Source organism: Meleagris gallopavo, chromosome 8 (genome assembly GCF_905368555.1).
Source record: "Meleagris gallopavo chromosome 8, MGAL_WU_HG_1.1, whole genome shotgun sequence".
Lineage (NCBI taxonomy): Eukaryota > Metazoa > Chordata > Aves > Galliformes > Phasianidae > Meleagris > Meleagris gallopavo.
The window spans coordinates 17,106-36,734 of NC_139411.1; the positions used below are offsets into that span (position 1 = coordinate 17,106).

The window sequence follows — 19,629 nt, forward strand, 5'->3', positions numbered from 1 at the left end:
TATGGATGGATACAGGATTGGATATGGGGAAGTGAGATATATATGGGATGAGCTGCGGATATGGGATGGGTATGGGATCAATATGGGAAGAATATGGGAGGGGAGTGTGATGATAGTGTGATGGGATGGGATATGGAATGGACATGGAATGGATGTGGGGAAACGGATATGGGATGGATGTGGGATGGATACGGATATATGATATCCATCGCCTATCCCCACACAACCCGCCCCCCCCAGCATCCAAACCTGTTGGGGTTATGGGGTACAGGGAGCTATGGAAGAGATATAAGGGGAGATAACGGAGAGATAGAGGGGTGATAGGGGCTATGGGGAGCTGGTGAGGGCTGTGAGGGGGATAGGGGGCTCCAGAAGGCTGTCAGGGTATATGGAGGCATACGGGGCTATAGTGGACTGTGGTAAGCTATTAGGGTATTGGGGTATAGGAGGCTATAGGGGTGGATATAGGGGGATTTAGGACAATAGAGGGCTGTGAGGGGTTACTTAGGGACGCAGTGCTATAGGGAGCATTGGGGTGTTTTGGGAGGGTCTATGGGGGGCTGTGTGGGAGTATAATGTGGGCTATGGAAGGATGTGGGGCTAGATGGTCCAGATATAGGCCCAAATACAGGGACTGTAGGGAGTTATAGGGGAAGATGGGGGAATATTGGTGGGATATATGGTTATAACAAGGTTGTGAAGTGATACAGGGCAATACAAGGCTACAGGAGGCAGGAGAAGATGGGGAGAGATACAGGGGACTGGGGGAGAATATAAGAGAATATGGTTCTATAAATGTCTGTAAGGGGCAAATAGGTGGGATAGAAGGGGATATGGGGCTACAGGGAGCAATGAGAGGGCTATAGACATGACATGGAGAAACAGGCACAATAGGGTTCTGTGGAAGGGTATGGGGGGATATAGGGAGATATAAGGTTACAAAAGGCTGTAGGGGGGCTATCGGGTGCTTGCATATGCTACAGGGAAATATAGGGAAATATGGGGCTACAGGAAGGCTATAGGGTAATGTGGGAAGAGAAGGATCAGGTAGAGGCCCAGATATCAAGATGATGAAAGGAATAAAGGAGGTCAATGGGTGGATATAAAGTAACTTCACTGGGCTGGGAAAAAAAAAGAAACAAAACAAAATTAAATTAAAATAAAAAATTAAAGAAGAGAAAATAGAGAAAAAAAAGAAAGAAAAGAAAAAAGAAGAATGAAAAGGGAGAAAAAAAGAGAATAGAAAAAAATAATATATGAAAAAAGAAAATAAGAGAGAAAAACCGAATAAAGAAAAGAGAAAAGAAGAAAAAAGCCAAGTAAAAAAAGTAAAGAATAATGCCTAAGAAAAGAATGGATGGCAACAAATAGATCAAAGCATAACACTGCAAAGGAAATCACGACAAGAGTAGCCACAAAAGCCAAGAGAATCAAGAAGTCAGTGAAGAGCAGGGAAGGTAAGTTGGGGATGGGAAAGATATTGGGATGGGAAAGATATTGGGAGGGAAGGGTTGTTTAAAAAATAATGAAAAAAGTGTAAAGTGAAGAAAGAAATGAGCTTAATAATAAGATGGCGAGTGGCTCACGTGGGTATGTGTTCATATGCGTGTGTGCAAAGATGGACTTGCACAACAGCTATGTGCAAAGGGGTGGGGCTTGCAATGTCTGCAGATGGTTTGTGCAAAGGCAGGGAGTGGGAATACAAGAAAAACTGTTCAGAGCAACAGCTGAGGACCAAGATAAACAGAATGAGAACCAAGGACACCTCTAGAAGAAGAAAGAACATCTCACGGCTCTGATCGAATAAGCACCTGCATGAACATGAAGAGTGTTTTGTAGAATGCTCTGCTGACATGTAAAGGTGAATGGGAAAGTTGTAGTGGTGGGTGGGAAAGCTAGAAAAATAAAACTTGTGAAGGTATATATATGATGTGAGATCTTGTAATAAATGATTAGGATCGTTCACATCTCAGTCCGTGCATCAGATGCTGCAAATGGCACCCACTGCGTGGGGCAAATCAAGCTGAGGCTGAGTGAGCCTGGTTCAGCAGCACCGCCTGACTGAACTGCGGAGAGATTGTTTGGCACTCGCAGCACTCTGCAGGACAGAAGGTGAGCAGTCGGGAACTGTGGGGAATTCATTAATGAAGGAGCAACAAGTAAATCTTGAAGTTAGTTTTGAAGTTTCAGAATCAGTCAGTATCTACCTCAGCATCAGTTACTTTTCTCAAATGGATAAGCAAAAATGTCCCTGAATTTCTGAGAACTGGATTCTCACTTGCTGGAGAGCTTTGGGACAAAATTGGCACAAAACTCTGGGAGGCTTCTATTACTAAAGACAGAACGGCTGCTAAACTTTTACCTGTTTGGCACCAAATAACGGAAGGGCTTAAATTCGACAAGGAAAAATTTCTTCCAGCTGTTTCCCATCGCCCTCCTTCCCACCCCTGCCGCCGACCCCCCTCGGTGCAGAAAGCAGCTGCAGCCCAGATTCGATCTGCGGCTCCGACTCTGCCCTGGCCGGGGAGAAGAGAAATTGCGACCCCCCCCCCTTCGGCTCCACCCCCAACACTGATTGCGCTCCCGCCCTCTGCTCTGCCCCAACGCTAGCCATCACACTGCCTTCCTCGAACCCGCCTATGTCTCCTGCTGCTGCATCTCTGCAGCCTGCATGTAACAACTCGTGTGGATCGTCATTTTGGGGCCTCCCCAGTGCTCAAGGAATGGCCAATGGTCAATGTTTGGAATAAGGCCACAGGGCATTGGAAAGGTCCTTACCACTGAAAACTTGGGGTCATGGATATGCTTGTGTTTCCACAGGGACTGGCCCTAAGGGGGTTCCAGCACGACACGCTTGGCCTCATCTCAAGGCAGAAAATAGCATCCAGCCCTTATAATGATTGGGATTGTGTGCTCCTTACTTACTGGTATTGCTTTGTAACTTGTTGTAATGCAAATAGCAACGTTAGTAATGGTATGATATAGTGGGTGATTTTCCTGTATTATCATTGCAGTCTCAAGAATTAGAATTATTAGGCATTATCTGGGTTCTTGTGTGCTTCTCCTATTTTTGTAGTAAATCAAATGTGAATTTGATCGTGCTTGATCAACCTGGTGGCCTTCTATGATGTTGTTACATGCTGGGTGGATGGGGGAAGAGCGGTAGATGTAGTCTACCTTGATTTTAGAAAGGCATTTGATACTGTCTCCCACGACATCCTTATAACAAAGCTGAGGAAGTGTGGGATAGACGAGTGGACAGTGAGGTGGGTTGAGAACTGGCTGACTGGCAGAGCGCAGAGGGTCGTTGTTGGTGGTGCAGAGTCTGGCTGGAGATCTGTAACCAGTGGTGTCCTCCAAGGGGTCTGTGCTGGGTCCGGTCTTGTTCAACATCTTCATCAATGACCTTGATGAGGGGATAGTGGCCTCCCTCAGCAAGTTTGCTGATGATACGAAGTTGGGAGGATTGGCTGACACGCCTGAAGGCTGTGCTGCCATTCAGCGAGACCTGGACAGGCTGGAGAGCTGGGCAGTAAGAAACTGGATGAGGTTCAACAAAAGCAAGTGTAGGGTCTTACACCTAGGGAGGAATAATTGCATGCACCAATACAGGCTGGGGGATGAGCTGCTGGAGAGGAGCTCTGCAGAGAGGGACCTGGGCGTCCTGGTGGACGACAGGTTGGCCATGAGCCAGCAGTGTGCCCTCGTGGCCAAAAAGGCCAATGGCATTCTGGGGTGCATTAAGAAGAGCGTGTCCAGCAGGTTGAGGGAGGTGATCCTCCCCCTCTATCTGCCCTGGTAAGGCCTCATCTGGAGTACTGTGTCCAGTTCTGGGCTCCCCAGTACAAAAAAGACAGGGATCTCTTGGAAAGAGTCCAGCGGAGGGCCACAAAGATGGTGAAGGGCCTGGAGCATCTCCCCTATGAAGAAAGGCTAAGTGAACTGGGTCTGTTTAGCCTTGAGAAAAGAAGACTGAGAGGGGACCTGATCCAGGTTTATAAAATCTGAGGTGTGGCGGCCATAGCGGTGAGGCCAGTCTCTTTTCAGTACGTGGAGACAGGACGAGGGGAAACGGACATAAGCTGCAGCATAGGAAGCTTTGCACGAATGTGCGTAAGAACTTCTTCACGGTGAGGTGACGGAGCACTGGAACAGGCTGCCCAGGGAGATTGTGGAGTCTCCTTCTCTGGAGATATTTGTCACGGCGTTAACGAGATCTATCTACACCCGTGACAGGGGGCGGTAGGCCCCTGCCCTCCCCTCCCCAGCCCACAAAATGGGAAGGAAGGGAGGAAAACAAAAAAACAGCGGCAACAATCTATGGAGGAAAACTTATTTTACTAATTATGATATCGGAATGCAAGATAACACAATATAATACAATCTGATTGAAATTGAGACTAATAAATCAAATAAAACAGGAGAGAGAGAGAGTTCCTGATACCGATTCAAACCTGAAAAGCTTGGAACGGCCAGGAAAGCACCCTCCAGCATCCAGTGCCAGGCAGTAAGAGACTGCCCCACCCGGAAGGGCCAGATCCCATGACTTCTGTAATGTATAGGGATAGGTGCCTGGAATTGGAGCATTAATACTTTAACTCCCAGTACACTACATGATGTTTTGATGCGGAATACTGAGAACCAAAACAAAACAAAAACATAAAACCATGACACAGAGTCATGTTTATGTGGAGTTTAAGTAGCATCTCTTACCAATATCGTATTTACTCAGTTCTACTTGCTCTGGTGCTTGGGGAGTGACATCTCCCATATCATCTGTGCTGAGAGAAGACCTCTCTTTAGAAGCTCCACTCCCAAAGAGGCTTTCAAACAATGTAAATAAACCACTTTTGTTTGCAAAAGATTCCACAATCTCTTTCAAGAAGTCCTCCTTGCCATGGCTTAAGTTCAGCAACATATGACCTAGAAAAACGTCATGTCACATAGGAACACTCAACTTAATCAAGGACAACAATATTTGATGCAGTGGGTTGTTCTTGTTGCTTCAGGCTGGCAATCAAGATTTCCCCTTATGATATTTACAAATTTTTAACTTACACTCTCCCTATAATTAAGTCACTCTTTTAGCGTATGGGCTGACAGCAGTGCCAAGGCATTTTTAAATCCAGTTCTCCAGAATTACTGTGTATTTTTATTATAAGGGCACTGCAATTGTCTTCAAAATAAGTAGCTGTCAGTCTCATCTATTCAGGAAGAATTCAGCCTGATGCCTGGTGTCTTCTTTGTTTTCATCTACAGCCCACAGGATAGTGAAGTCTGGAAACGACTACCTCAGCTTTACCAAAAAAAAAAAAGAAAGAAAAAAGCAGCAAACCTACTGGAACAAAAGTGACAGGAGAAGAACAATATTTTCTTTTACACTTGGGACTAGCAATGCTTACAAATAGTATATTAGTAGGCAAAAACCAGCAGACTAGGAGACATTGAAATTTAAATTCTATCTTAATATCCTGGAGATAAAAAGAAAAAGCCCATTACGTGTCAGGATCAAACCGCTGTTTTGCATTTCATACGCAGCCAAAATATAGAACGTCTTACAGTGTGTTCCAAGATGCCAAACGTGCTCTTTAACAAGCCATTAAGTCTGACATCAACTGTTCATAAGATTAAAATGGAACTACAGAATATTTATAATTAGTAGTTTTTATTACCAGACTGCTTTTTCGGTCACAGGCCAACATTTCCAGCATATCTTGCCCAGCACAATCTCTTATTAGTTTTGACTTTGGTTTAGGAATCTGGCAAAGAAAGAAAAAAATTGCTACAGCTTCTTCACAACAAAAAGCAAATTACTTCATTTAGTCTTGAACATTAGGGAACAGATTCTTATTGCTAGCACAAGAAAAGTTAAAAAACAAGCTTGTTTCTTTCCTGAAAAGGACACAAGGTGAGTAATTGAACAGTTGCAAATAGCTGTAAGAGCGCACAAGAGAAAGCGATGTCTTGAACGCAAGCAGCTGTGCAAAATGGAAAACTGATTCTATAAAGCAAAAAATTAAGCTTGATCAAGCTCTGCTGTCTACACAGTAAGTATGTGAGAGCTACTCAGGTCACTCCCCTCCCTCCCATACCAATAACCTTAATATTAGTTATTTTAGCTGCATTACAGAGAAGGGAATAGCCTACAGGAAATACACTCATTAGCCCTTAAGAATCATTTTACTTCTGACAAGTTAAACACATGAGACAAGTTCACACCTCTTGAAATCTTTTAAACAAGTATAGAAGAATAAGATTTGGAGAGGAGACAGCCTTAAAAACAGTAGCTAGTTTTTGGAATACAGGCATTCAGTGCACGTACAGTGAGAGCGTTTGAGAACTACAACAACTACGGGCACAAACTGAACAATGACTTACATGGAAACTTTTCAGATAACACAAGGCTGCGAGTTCACATGCATCTCTCCATCGTGCCTCATTGTTCTGGGCCGTTTTCAACAGGAAAGTTCCAGCATGCATGTAGAAGTGTCCTTTCATTTCAAGGAAGGTACGAGACAGCTCATCAGGTCCATTCGCACACAGTCTCACAGAGTGAAGCACACGATCGAAACTGGAACATAGAAAAGATTCATTTTCAACCATTTATACTAGACCCCTATCACTGAGTCTTCTCTGAGGCCTGTAGCTCTATTCGATTTTTTTTTTTAAACAGAATAGTTAAAACAATACCTTTCAAGGGCCCCTCTGCTTTCTCGAACATCTCGAGAAGCAAGTGTCATTTTAACCAAGCTAGAATAGGCCAGCAGATGAGCCTTCTTGACAGTTCTTCAATTATTTTTATCAGACTCCAAGTCTTGTACTGATTCAAGGTATTCCTAAAGAATAAAGTTCATCAGAGAATGAGGAACCACCATCTTTCTATGAAGGCAAGAGCTTCTTCAGAACACATTGCTACATAATCCAGTTTCCCAGGTGAGACATTAACATATTCTTCAATTCCGTAAGGCTTGGAACAGTTCTCTCCCTGATGGAGCTGCTGTATCTAGCTTAGACTTGAAGTTAGAAAAGAAACAAGGTTTAACTTTAGGAAGAAAATCCTAAGCATATCATTGGTTTCAGCAGACATTACATTTGAAGGAGTTCAGCCACTTGAGAATTAGCTGCCATTGTAAGGATACTAAGAGAATAACACCAGTTTCAAGGACATGGGAGATTATGACATGATCAAAACATGATTAAATACCTCGAATGTCTTTATGACGCACAAACACCATTCCAAGCTGGAGTCTACAGGTATTTTCTTCTCTGCCTCCTGACAATGAAGCACAGCATCTCTTAATCTATTATTTGAACGGTAGAGAGCAACCAGTCTGATGTTAAGGTAGGGATCGTCAGGTCTCGCATAGAGCTCGGTTTGAATCAAATCAAAGAGCTGATTCCAGCCATTTTTGCCTTTACACTCCAGTAACTGCTCCTATCAAATACGAAGGCAACATGTTAAAATTTCATTCTCCACAAGAGCCTCTTCAGCAACTACGTTACCTGACTGTTTCCTCACTGCTACTACAGACTACATTACTCAAACTGCTCTGCAAAGCTGGTAGGTGCTACAGAGAGTTTGACAAGCATTTTAGAAGTGGGGAGAAAAAAAAAAACTTTATAGAGTTTGCATCTTGTAGATGCTAAGTTAGAATCTAAGTTAAGATAGTCAAACCATCTGATTCAAAGATGCCACACCTTGATACAGAACAGCTTGTCTAAGAAAATAATAATAATAATAACCACAAAAAAAAAAACCACAAAGCACAAGCCTCCCTAGACTTCAATTTCATTGCTGTTGTGCTCCACAAAAATAACGCCTGTACAAAAGTGAGATCGTATGACTGAAAGCAGTATTAAGGGAATAGCAGCATCTCCTACACTTGACAGTTTTTAACTCAAATTAAAAAAATCTAGAAAGCAGAGTAGTCACGTAATAGAGACAATACTTAACCTATCTAATCTTGATCTCTTGGATATTATTACTACCACGGTTTTCCCATCACTTGACGCAACTGAAGTTTCTTCTAAGCACAGAACAGAGATCAGAAGTTGGAATTTACCTTCAATCTGTAAGCAGCAGGATTCCCAGGGAAGAGCCTGGCAGCTTTCTCAACCCAGTACTCTGCTCTTCCATCAGTGATGTCGTTACTGCATAGTAACTCTGCAATCTTCAGTACAAGATCTTTCTGCATTGGATTCAGCTCCACTGAACGCTAGTTTTCCCCACGCACACACACAAGAAAAAAGGATACCAGTAACATGATCTTGCAGTCCATGTAGAACAAGAAAGAAAACATGTCCCCCACTAAACAGACCCAGCAAGTCAAATTAGAACTATCAATAAATACTTTCTCACTACTGTAAAAAAAGCCTCCCTTTTGAAAGGCCACCATTGGTTTGTAACACCTGGACAAATGCTGGAATTCAGAACACCGTAAGAGAATCAATGCCCAAACCAGCTCCTCTGCCTCTCCCACTAGCTGCTGCTCTACTCAGACAGCGGACTAGGAGTACCTCTAGCCTAACCTAATACGGAGGCTTCCAGAAAATAGAATTAAGTCACAAAGACTGATGGCACTCAGTCACTGTGCTGGCAACAAGACTTGTGTGTGTATCCTCTCCCTCCCCAGTGTCCGAATAATGAAACGTGGACCATGAAGTTCACCTTTATACGCTTGCCTAATCAGAACTGTATTTGCTCCGTTCCCTCTATTTCTGAGGAAACAAACAAACAAAAAGCCCACCACTAACAAAAAAACAAACAATGCAACTGAAAAACACTCTCAGTCCAGTCTTTCTGTAGCAGCCAGATTACTGCTGTCACTATGGTATCCCTTCTGCAGAATTCTACAGGGCTAACAGATTCTTAGTACAAAGGGCAGCAGGAAGAAGACTATCAGAGCAGGAAGATCAAGTCCGTTTACAAAGGAATAAAGCCAGACATCAGGGAGGTGAGTGAGGTGCTTACCCTGCAACACGCAAAAGCTTTTTCTGTGTTATCCTGAGCTTCATAGATCTGTCCCAGAAACCTGTGAGCTTTGGGATCTCTCTCTCGGACACTGAGATAAATAGATGTAAATCTACAGAGTAAATAAACAAAGAAAGAAAAACCAGAAGGATCAGTATTCCTTAGTATTACAAGTCCCCCCACATCCTGCAGCTAACGTGGGAATTTAATCAGTCATCTAGCCATATTTACTTGTAGGTGTTTAATCTAGACCTTCAAGTAAGGAGCAACATTATTTCTACACGTACAGATGCTGCATGTTTGCCTGCAAGTACTGGCTTTCATTAAATAAAGCAGTAGCTCACAGAAACTATAAGGACATAACACGATGGCATAAAAGACATTTCAACCAGATAGGTTTTTACAGCACCACATAACTACCCATCCTTTAAGTTGCTGTTTTAGGAAGATTTAAATGGCACCACATTCTCCCATTTACTACTACCTTAAAACAGCATGACAACGGTCTTGATTTCTCCACTCTACTTCATTTAGCTTTCCTATCACACTTTAAAGAACAGAACAACATATGTAACATTTATTACCTTTTTGCAAGTTCATATTCTTTTATCTCAAAGTACAGCTTAGCAAAAAAGAATCCTTTCAACGATCTCGAAAAAAAATATGACAGGTACATTTTAGATGTACAGTACTTTTGAAGTAATTGAGTAGGGAGACCCTTCTTTTCAGCAGTGCCTAATACTTCCTAAAGTTTCTTCACAATTATCAGCTCCAGTTCACTCCTTGTACTCAGGGCTTTGTTTTCGAAAGATAGAGAAGTATCTTCCCAATAACTGGCAAAGGCTACCAAACCAAAATTGAGGTTAGTAGCAAAGCAAGTCTTCACATTTGTTACTTTTCACAAGCACACTTCTGACTAAAGAGAGAAGAATGGGGTTAGCTACATATATGCTGTTTGTCTTGTAAGCTATCTACATTGCAGAAGAAAACAAATGCCACAAATTAAGATTCCAGCTCTTCCTGTCCATGCTTCTGTCACCTTCCTCTCTTGCCTGCCCTGCCTCCTTTGTAAACGGGGTTGGAAAGAAACCTCAAAATAAATGCTGGCAGCCTTGCACAAGCCTCTTCTCCAAAATCAACACAACAGGAAAACAGCTACTTCCATCACCGACTGCGCTAAACAGCCAGTTGTAAGCACCACTGAAAAGATGAAACTAAACCCCGCAGCAGTTGGCCTCGAGCACGAAAAAAGGAGAGGGAATATTTTTTTATTGAGCCCCACAGCAATACCAACTCAGCACAGCACCGTGCTGCCTACACAACATCAAAGCCAACCGAGCAAAGCAACAGGACAGGTCCACCACCGTTGGAGAAGGTCAAAACGAGGATGCACACAGGCCTCACGCTCGCATCGAGGCCCCGCTGCATCGTGGTGTGCATTCACCCCATACAACACACTGCTGAGTGTTCCACTCTCAAGAGTTGGCTGCAATAAAACCAATTCAGAGCAGCAGAGCAGGACCTTTCTGGATGACACTGCTCCTACCAGCTGCATCAGTCAGCTCACTGCAACCCGCACACGTTTTCCAGATAGCAGGGAATCACCCGGCTGCCCAGCTACCGACGCACGACAGCAAAGCTATTTCCCCCCGCCTCTCCCTCTCTTCCTACCGGCATTTCACAACGCCGTCGCACAGACGGCAATAGCAGCTGCACAGCAGCAAAACGAGTCCGAAAAATTAACAGCACGCGTTCCCTATTCCAGCTCCTCGAGAGAGTGAAGGCCGGAAGCCCGGGGTCCGTGCCCACAGAACAGGAGGGAGCCGAACTCCGCCACGCCGCCGGTCTCCTTCGAAAGCCGCCGAGTGCTCACCGGTTTTAAGAGGCGCGCAGCTGCGGCAAACCGCGTTTCCAAGGAAGCGACTCCGCGCCCGCCCTAGGCTTCAACTGCCCGCCCACCCGACTCCAGCAGCCCCTTGGTAAGCTCCGACCCACCGGCGCTCCCGGGAGGGGAACGCCGCGACCTCCCTCCCCCGTACTCGAGGAACGAGGCCGCAAAGTGCCGCCCGGCCGGCCGGCCCCACGCTTCTCCCGCGCGTCGGGCCCGCCGGCCCCCGCCGGCCATCCTGGGCACCGGCCGAGCCCGCGGCCGCCCCTCTGGCCCGGTAACCGCGGGAGGAACGGAGGGACGGGGCGGGCGGGCAGCGGACCCCACAGAGGCCTGGGGGAAGCCGCGGGAGCGCCGCCGGCAGCGGCGGCCGGGCCCGCAGCACTCACCTCTCTGGGAGAGGAGGCGGCGGCCCCCACGGAGGCGACGTATAGCTCCACCTCGGGCTTCGTGCGCCGCACCATGGCGCCAAGCCCGGCCAGCCGGCCCTCGTCGTCGGCGAGCAAGGGCGGGCCGGGCCTCACCGGGAGAGAAAGAGAGAGGAATTGGCAGAAGACCGGCTCTCGCGCGTTACTAAGCGAGCTCCCGCGCCGCACGCGGCGGAACGCCCTCCGCTGCCGACCGCGGCGACGCGACGTCACAGCTGGGGGTGGGGCGGCACGCGCGCAGTGCCGAGCGTGCGCATGCGCGGCGCGAGCGGCCGGGGCGCGGTTCGCGGGCGCGGGTGAGGCCGTGCCGAGCCGCTTTCCTCGCCTGTGGCGACGTCCTGCGTCACCGCCGCTGCCGGCGTCATCCGTCAGCCGTCGGGCTTTGTTGCTCGGACTGCAGACGACGAGTTTCCAAACGTTGTAGCGGCTGCGGCCGGAAGCTCTGTGTTCCAGGCACCGCGAGTAGCAGAAGTAATTGGTTACTGCCAGGAGCAACTGATAGATGGCGAGATGTGCAAACCCAAAGGGCGGGGCTTAAAAAGCGATTTTCTGGTTGTCGGAGTTCTGTGATTGTGAGCACCGGCACTGCCCGGTGCTTTAATTCCTGCCAGGGAGTCCTGGCTGCTGCTGGCTGATCTCTTTTTCTGCCGACTCTAAGCAAAATGGGGCCACCAAGCTCCAAGTTACGTGAAGTCTCATTTGTGGGGAATGAATCACAAATCCACCCCATCCATAACCACTAAGCCCTAAGGCTGCTGCTATACCCAAGATACACTGACATCTGCACAGCTCTCTGCAGGAAAAACAGTACTCAGCTGATTCACATAGGAAGACCAGCAGCATCCGTGTAGCACCCCAAGTTAACTCTCCCTTTCATTTTTCTCTGCTAACGGTGATAGGTGCAGATGTTGCATTTAATTCCCCGAGAGCTGTATGGAAGAGGACTTCTTTTTCCTCTGCTTTTTCAGTTACTGGGGTTACAGACAGCTCATCGGCACCTGCCAAGCTAAATATTAAAAGTTGCAGCGTTGGAGCAAAGCATCGGCTTACTGATTAGAGCTGGCTCGAGAGCCACTGGAAGAAAGGTTTGCTTTTTAGCTGAGGGGGAGGTGAGTGAAATTGCTTTCTTACTGACAAGGCTCTGATACCAGTCAGTGTCTCTTGCTCATCCCTGAGGAATTGGCACCCCAGTGGTCACAAGACCAGGAAGGCAGCTCAGCAGGCAAGACTGTTACACTTGCTACTCTAGCAGATATCCTAGGGGTGCTACCCTTGCACCCTGACCATGCTCAGCTTGGCTTGCTGCCTGTCTTGAGACCTTGGTAGGAACTGACCACAGTGCTTGCAGCTGCCAGAGGCAGGAAGACTTTAGGCACAGGTCCTTCCCCCTGCAGGTACCTCCACTGGGCTTTCATAAGTGCTCCGTACTGTTACTTGAAGCAGGAGCTTCAGGAGCAGGGATTTCTCTTGCCCACAGATGAGTGATCCCATGCAGCAGAAAGGGGGCAAAACTGAGGCATCCATTCCCAAATCCCAGGCTCACGGCCTTCTTCAAGAGACCTAGGAGGGAACGTGGTTCAAAAAACAATCATAGAGTCATTCAATCATTAAGGTTGGAAATGGCCCCTAATGTCATCTAGTCCAACTGTCAACCCATCACCACCATGCTCACTAACCATGTCACTCAGCACCTGTAAAGGACCAACAAAAAAACACTTTCTAACTTTCTGCAGTGTGCTCGGTAGGTCTCAACATTATGCAAGGCCACTTCTGTAACAACGAGTCAGAGGAGGTTATCAGGCATGTACAGGACCTTATAAACAGACTGGTGATCAATCTTCTCCAGTCTGTCTCTCTGATTTTTATTCTTTCTGTTTTCCTCAGTCTTGTTTGTTTGTTTGTTTGTTGTTCTTATTCAATTGTTAAGTAACTGCAAGACTTACTTCAGTTTCTTATAAGTTCTATCTCTCGTCATTGAGTCACAAAGTTGTTAAGTAATTGTGAGGTTTATTTTGGTTTCCTAAGGTCGTATAGCTTAGCCACACAGTTTAAGACAGATTTTAAGTGTTGGAGTGCCAGTATTATGGGATAACTGTAATACACAGCTTTTCATTACAATTGATGAGAGTGTATTGTTCTACCTTAATCTAATTGGAGGTATTCATGAATCTGGTCACCTCTTCCATCCCTACAGGTGAGATGTGACAGTGCCACATCTACACAGCTGTGGAACACCTCCAGGATCAATGACTGCATCTCCTTCCTAGGCATCTCCTTCCTTCATCACAGAAAGGTGGAGTGTAGCAATGGAGAAGGAGAAAAAAAACAAACTCTCTCTTACTAAAGAGGAAGGCACTTGAAATAGTGTTAGGAGTCGTGCTTTCAGCAAGAACAGAAGTGAAGTCAAAATCACAGAAGTAAGGGGACTTGCTGGACAGAAATCAAGAAGGAAGGTGGCAGGCTGGGCAGACAGGGCAGAAGGAAGGTGGCAGCCAGAAGGAATGGGGCTAGCTAGGCCAGAATGGAGTAGGAAAGGAGCCTGCTGGGCAGAAATCCATCAGGGAGAGTTCTTGCTGGGCAGAAACTGAGAAGGAAGGGGGCTCACCGGGAAGAAACCCAGATGGCAGAGGGCTTGCTCAGCTCAAAGCCAGAAGGAATTGGACTTGCTCTGCTGAAACGGTGAAGAAAAGAGGCTTGAAAGGTCAAATGCCAGAAGGAATGAGGATTGCTGGGCCCAAAGCCAGAAGGAAAGGTCCTTGTTGGGCCGCAATGAATAAAGAAGGGGTTTGCTGCTCCTAAGTCCAGAAGGAAGAGGGCTTGTAAGACCATACCCAGAAGAAAGGGGGAGTGCTGGGCAACAAACCAGAAGGAAGGGGTCTTGCTGGACTGAAACCCAGAAAGAAGGGGTCTGGGAAAAAAAGGCAGTTGGAATGGGGCTTTCTGTGCAGAAACCCAGAAGGAAGGAAGCCTGCTTGGCTGAAATCCATAAGCAGTAGACATTGCTGGACAGGAACAGAGAGGGAATGAGTCTCTCTGGACAGAAACCCAGATAGAAGGGGGCTTGCTTGGCCCAAAGCCAGAAGAAATTGGATTTTCTGTGCTGGAACTATGAAGGAAGGAGGCTTGCAGGGCTGAACGCCAGAAGGATTGTGGACTTCTGGGCCCCAAATCAGAAGGAAGGGGTCTTGCTGGGCCAAAATCCATAAGGGAGAGATTTTGTGGACAGAAACTAAGAAGGAAAGGCACTTTGCTAGGACGAAGCCCTGCAGAAAGGGGGTTTGCTAGGCCAAAATCCAAAAGGAGTGCTTGCTGGGCAGAAACCCAGAAGGAAGGGGGCTTGCTGGCCAGAAAACCGTAAGTGAGAGTTCTTCCTGTGCTGAAAACCAGAAGGAAGGAGGCTTGCTGGCCAGAAACCCACAACAGTAGGGGCCTTCTGGCTTGAAATTCAGAAGGCAGGGTGCTTGCTTTGTCAAAATGCAGAAGGAAGAGTCTTGCTGTGTGCACATCTATGAGTAGGGCTTGCTGTGCCAAAATCCGGAAGGAAGAGGGCAGTGCTGGGCCACAAACCAAAAGGAAGGAGGTTTGCTGGGTGCAAACACAAAATGCAAGGGGTCTTGCTGGCCAGAAAACCCAGAAGGAAGTGTTCTTGCTGGCCCTAGCTCAGAAGGAAGAGGCTTTGCTGGACAAAAACCCAGGAGGAGGAGGACTTGCTGGACCAAAAACCAGAAGGAGGAGGTCTTGCTGGGCACAAGCCCCATTATTATCTCAAAGCCAGAAGGAACAGGGCTTGATATGCAGAAACCCAAACGGATGGGAACTTGCTGGGCCCCATGCCAGATGGAAGTGGGCAAACTGGTGCGGAACGCAGAAAGAAGGGTGCTTGCTGGGCCGTAATCCAGAAAGAAGGGTGCTTTATGTGTTGAAAATATGAAGGAATGGGTCTTTCTGGTCCAAAACGCTGAAGGAAGGGGCCGTGCTGGTCAGATACCTATAAGGGAGAATTCTTCCTGTGCTGAAAACCAGAAGAAAGGAGGCTTGCAAGTTTGAAACCCACAAGGATGGAGGCTATTTGTGTTGAATTGTAGGAGGAAGGGTGCTTGCTGTGCCAAAATCAAGAAGGAATGCTGCTTGATGGGGGTGAAATGCAGAAGAAAGGGGGCTTGCTGTGCGTAAATCCAGGAGTAGGGCTTTCTGGTCAAAATCCAGAAGAAAGAGGGCAAGACTGGGCCAAAACCAGAAGGAGGGAGGCTTGCTGGGCACAAATGCAAAATGAAAGATGTCTTGCTGTCCTGAAATTGAGAAGGAAGGATCTTTGCTGGGTTTAAATCCAGAAGGAAGGGGCCTTTCTAAGTGCAAAGCCAGAAGGAATGGGGCTTGATATGCTGAAATACAGACAGATGCAGGCTTGCTGAGCCCTATGCGAGGTGGAAGTGGGCTAGCTGGTGCATAATGCTGAAGGCAGGGAGCTTGCTGGACCAAGACACAGAAGGTAATGATCTTGCTGGTCCGATATGCAGAAGGAAGGGGGCTTGCTGTCCCCATATCCAAATGGAAGGGGGCTAGCTGGTCCCTCACCCAGAAGGAAGGGGGCTTTCTGGACCACAAACCAAAATGAAGGGGTCTTGTTGGGCTGAAACTCAGAAAGAACGTGCCTTTCTGTGCAGAAATCCCAAAGGAAGGGGTCTTGCCAGTCTGAAATGCAGAAGAAAGGTGGCTTGCTGGCCAGGAAGACATAAAGGAGAGTTACTCCTGGTCCAAAATGCAGAAGGAAGGGGGCTTGCAGATTTGAAACTCAGAAGGAATGGAGCTTGGTGGACTGAAACCTAGAAGGAATGGGGCAAGCTGGGCCAAAATGCAGAAGGAAGGGGGCATCCTGGCCCAAAACAGGGAAGGAAGTGGGCTTGCAGGCCCAAAACCCATAAGGGAGAGTTCTTCCTGTGCCAAAAACCAGAAGGAAGGAGGCTTGCAGGTTTGAAACCCTCAAGGATGGGGCCTTCTCCGTTGAAATGCAATGCAGAAGGAAGGGTGCTTGCTTTGTCAAAATGCAGAAGGAAGAGTCTTGGCTGTGTGCAAATCTATGACTAGGGCTTGCTGTGTCAAAATCCGGAAGGAAGAGGGCAGTGCTGGGCCACAAACCAGAAGAAAGGAGGCTTGATGGGAAGAAAAGCAAAACAAAAGGAGTCTTGCTGGCCAGAAAACCCAGAAGGAAGGGGACTTGCTGGACCAAAACACAGAAGGTGGAGGGCTTGGTGGGCATAAACTGAGATGGAAGAGGGCATTCTAAGCCTAAAGCCAGAAGGAATGTGCAGTGTCTGATGCACGGACTCAGGTGTGAATGATCTTAATTGTTTATTACAAGTTCTCACATCACTTACAATTACTTCACAAGTTTTCTTTTTCTACCTTTCCCATCCACCCCTACAACTTTCCCATCCACCTTTCAATATGCCAACAGAGCATTCTACAAAACACTCTTCAACCGTTCATGCAGGTGCTTATCCAATCAGAGCCATGAGACGTTCTTTCCTCTTCTAGAGGTGTCCTTGGTTCTCATGCTGTTTATCTTGCTCCACAGCTGCTGCTCTGAACAGTTCTTCTTGTATTCCCACAATTTCCCCTTTTTTGTTTATTTGCTAACTACTCCTATACTATGAAAAAATAACAATAATTATATTAATAAAATACTCATTATAACTCAATCAAGGCCTTGATTGACAGTACTCTAAACGTGAGAAAGGAGACAAGGCAAACATAGCATAATGACAAGAAATACTGTTAGCCTACTAAAAAGAACAAACACATGCTTCTGCAACCTGGAAATAAATCCTTGAGGGTCCTGTTCTGTGCTAATCTGTAACTGGTTAGGAAAAAGTCCTCAACTTTCGTATATTCTGATATATTGATTTTGAATGACCACTAAGATTTGTACAACAAATGCTTTTAGAGTGCTCACAACCATGCCTTTGGGCTAATAGAAAATTAATGGCCGTACAACTTTATGAAGTTGCATGTCAGATAGAATCAATATTAGTGGGTAAATACGCTAGAGCACTGCCAGGGGCATTATTACTCGACCCTTGAGAAACAACAAACTGCAGAAAAGGAGAGAGAAAGAACATATTGGCAGTGGATGTGATAGGCAGTGCCAGCAGAGCATCCCCTGCTTCAAAGTGCACCTTTCCTCTCTCACCCATCACAAATTCTCTCCTGCTTTTGTTCTTCTCAGGGTCCAAAGGGTATTTTCCATTTGCACACCACATCCGCATGGCCAGTGTGTGATACAGAGCCCAAGTGGAACAGCTGCTTGCAAAACAGAATAAATTATCAAGGTTAGCTCTCTTAGCGTGTGCCTTTGTCTCAAGTGATGCATGGTCATATTTTAAAAATCCTGATTGGTGGGATGAAAAAGAGTTAATCGTTCTATAATACAGGATCATCCCTTTGCTTGGGATTCCTTTCCAGGTCTTGTCTTGGCAAATCAGGAAAAGGCTAATTGATAGGCTGATAGCATCATAACTGAGCGTTACTAAGACACTATTAAAAGAGCTATTCCCATAAATCCCAGCACTGGTAACATCAAATGCTGTTTAATTCAGAGAATCACAGAATCACAGAATTGTAGGGGCTGGAAGGGACCTCTAGAGATCATCGAGACCAACCTCCCTGCCAAAGCAGGTTCCCTACACCAGGTCGCACAGGTAGGCGTCCAGGCGAGACTTGAATATCTCCAGAGAAGGAGACTCCACAACCTCCCTGGGCAGCCTGTTCCAGTGCTCCGTCACCTCACTGTGAAGAAGTTCTTACGCACATTCGTGCAAAACTTCCTGTGCTGCAGCTTATGTCCGTTTCCCCTCGTCCTGTCTCCACGTACCACTTAAAAGAGACTGGCCTCACCGCTATGGCCACCACACCTCAGATATTTATAAACCTGGATCAGGTCCCCTCTCAGTCTTCTTTTCTGAAGGCTAAACAGACCCAGTTCACTCAGCCTTTCTTCATAGGGGAGATGCTCCAGGCCCTTCACCATCTTTGTGGCCCTCCGCTGGACTCTTTCCAAGAGATCCCTGTCTTTTTTGTACTGGGGAGCCCAGAACTGGACACAGTACTCCAGATGAGGCCTTACAAGGGCAGAGTAGAGGGGGAGGATCACCTCCCTCGACCTGCTGGACACGCTCTTTTTAATGAACCCCTGAATGCCATTGGCCTTTTTGGCCACGAGGGCACACTGCTGGCTCATGGCCAACCTGTCGTCCACCAGGACGCCCAGGTCTCTCTCTGCAGAGCTCCTCTCCAGCAGCTCATCCCCCAGCCTGTATTGGTGCATGCAATTATTCCTCCCTAGGTGTAAGACCCTACATTTGCTTTTGTTGAACCTCATCCAGTTTCTTACTGCCCAGCTCTCCAGCCTGTCCAGGTCTCGCTGAATGGCAGCACAGCCTTCAGGCGTGTCAGCCAATCCTCCCAACTTCGTATCATCAGCAAACTTGCTGAGGGTGGCCACTATCCCCTCATCAAGGTCATTGATGAAGATGTTGAACAAGACCGGACCCAGCACAGACCCCTGGAGGACACCACTGGTTACAGATCTCCAGCCAGACTCTGCACCACCAACAACGACCCTCTGCGCTCTGCCAGTCAGCCAGTTCTCAACCCACCTCACTGTCCACTCGTCTATCCCACACTTCCTCAGCTTTGTTATAAGGATGTCGTGGGAGACAGTATCAAATGCCTTTCTAAAATCAAGGTAGACTACATCTACCGCTCTTCCCCCATCCACCCAGCATGTAACAACATCATAGAAGGCCACCAGGTTGATCAAGCACGATCAAATTCACATTTGATCTGCTACTAAAATAGAAGAAGCACACAAGAACCCAGATAATGCCTAATAATTCTAATTCTTGAGACTGCAATGATAATACAGGAAAATCACCCACTATATCATACCATTACTAACGTTGCTATTTGCAATACAACAAGTAACAAAGCAATACCAGTAAGGAGCACACAATTCCAGTCATTATAAGGGCTGGATGCTATTTTCTGCCTTGAGATGAGGCCAAGCGTGTCGTGCTGGAACCCTCTTAGGGCCAGTCCCTGTGGAAACACAAGCATATCCATGACCCCAAGTTTTCAGCAGTAAGGACCTTTCCAATGCCCTGTGGCCTTATTCCAAACATTGACCATTGGCCATTCCTTGAGCACTGGGGAGGCCCCAAAATGACGATCCACACGAGTTGTATCTGTATGATCATGATTCAAAAAATTCAGCACAAGCAAAGCCTTACATAATCTTTCTTGTGGTGTGTCTCCCATATTCCCCCTTTTTTGTTCATTAAGAA

The 19,629-nt window shown here is 46.7% G+C and overlaps 1 protein-coding gene and 1 long non-coding RNA gene across 2 annotated transcripts; both read right to left on the bottom strand.

Annotated features, from left to right (window-relative positions):
* Nucleotides 1-4,578: 4,578 nt before the first annotated feature.
* On the bottom strand, nt 4,579-6,829 carry LOC146543814 (uncharacterized). Its single transcript, XR_014884633.1, has 3 exons — nt 6,691-6,829; nt 6,379-6,571; nt 4,579-5,759 (listed from the first exon to the last, which is right to left on the bottom strand). It is a non-coding gene; the product is annotated as an uncharacterized LOC146543814 (long non-coding RNA).
* A 345-nt stretch (nt 6,830-7,174) lies between these two features.
* Nucleotides 7,175-11,323, bottom strand: LOC146543815 (RANBP2-like and GRIP domain-containing protein 8). The gene is made up of 6 exons (XM_085229563.1): nt 11,249-11,323; nt 9,882-9,883; nt 9,556-9,621; nt 8,972-9,083; nt 8,064-8,216; nt 7,175-7,435 (listed from the first exon to the last, which is right to left on the bottom strand). Exons 1-6 carry the CDS (start codon nt 11,321-11,323, stop codon nt 7,175-7,177), a joined length of 669 nt encoding a protein of 222 aa, XP_085085689.1.
* Between the last annotated feature and the right edge of the window lie 8,306 nt (nt 11,324-19,629).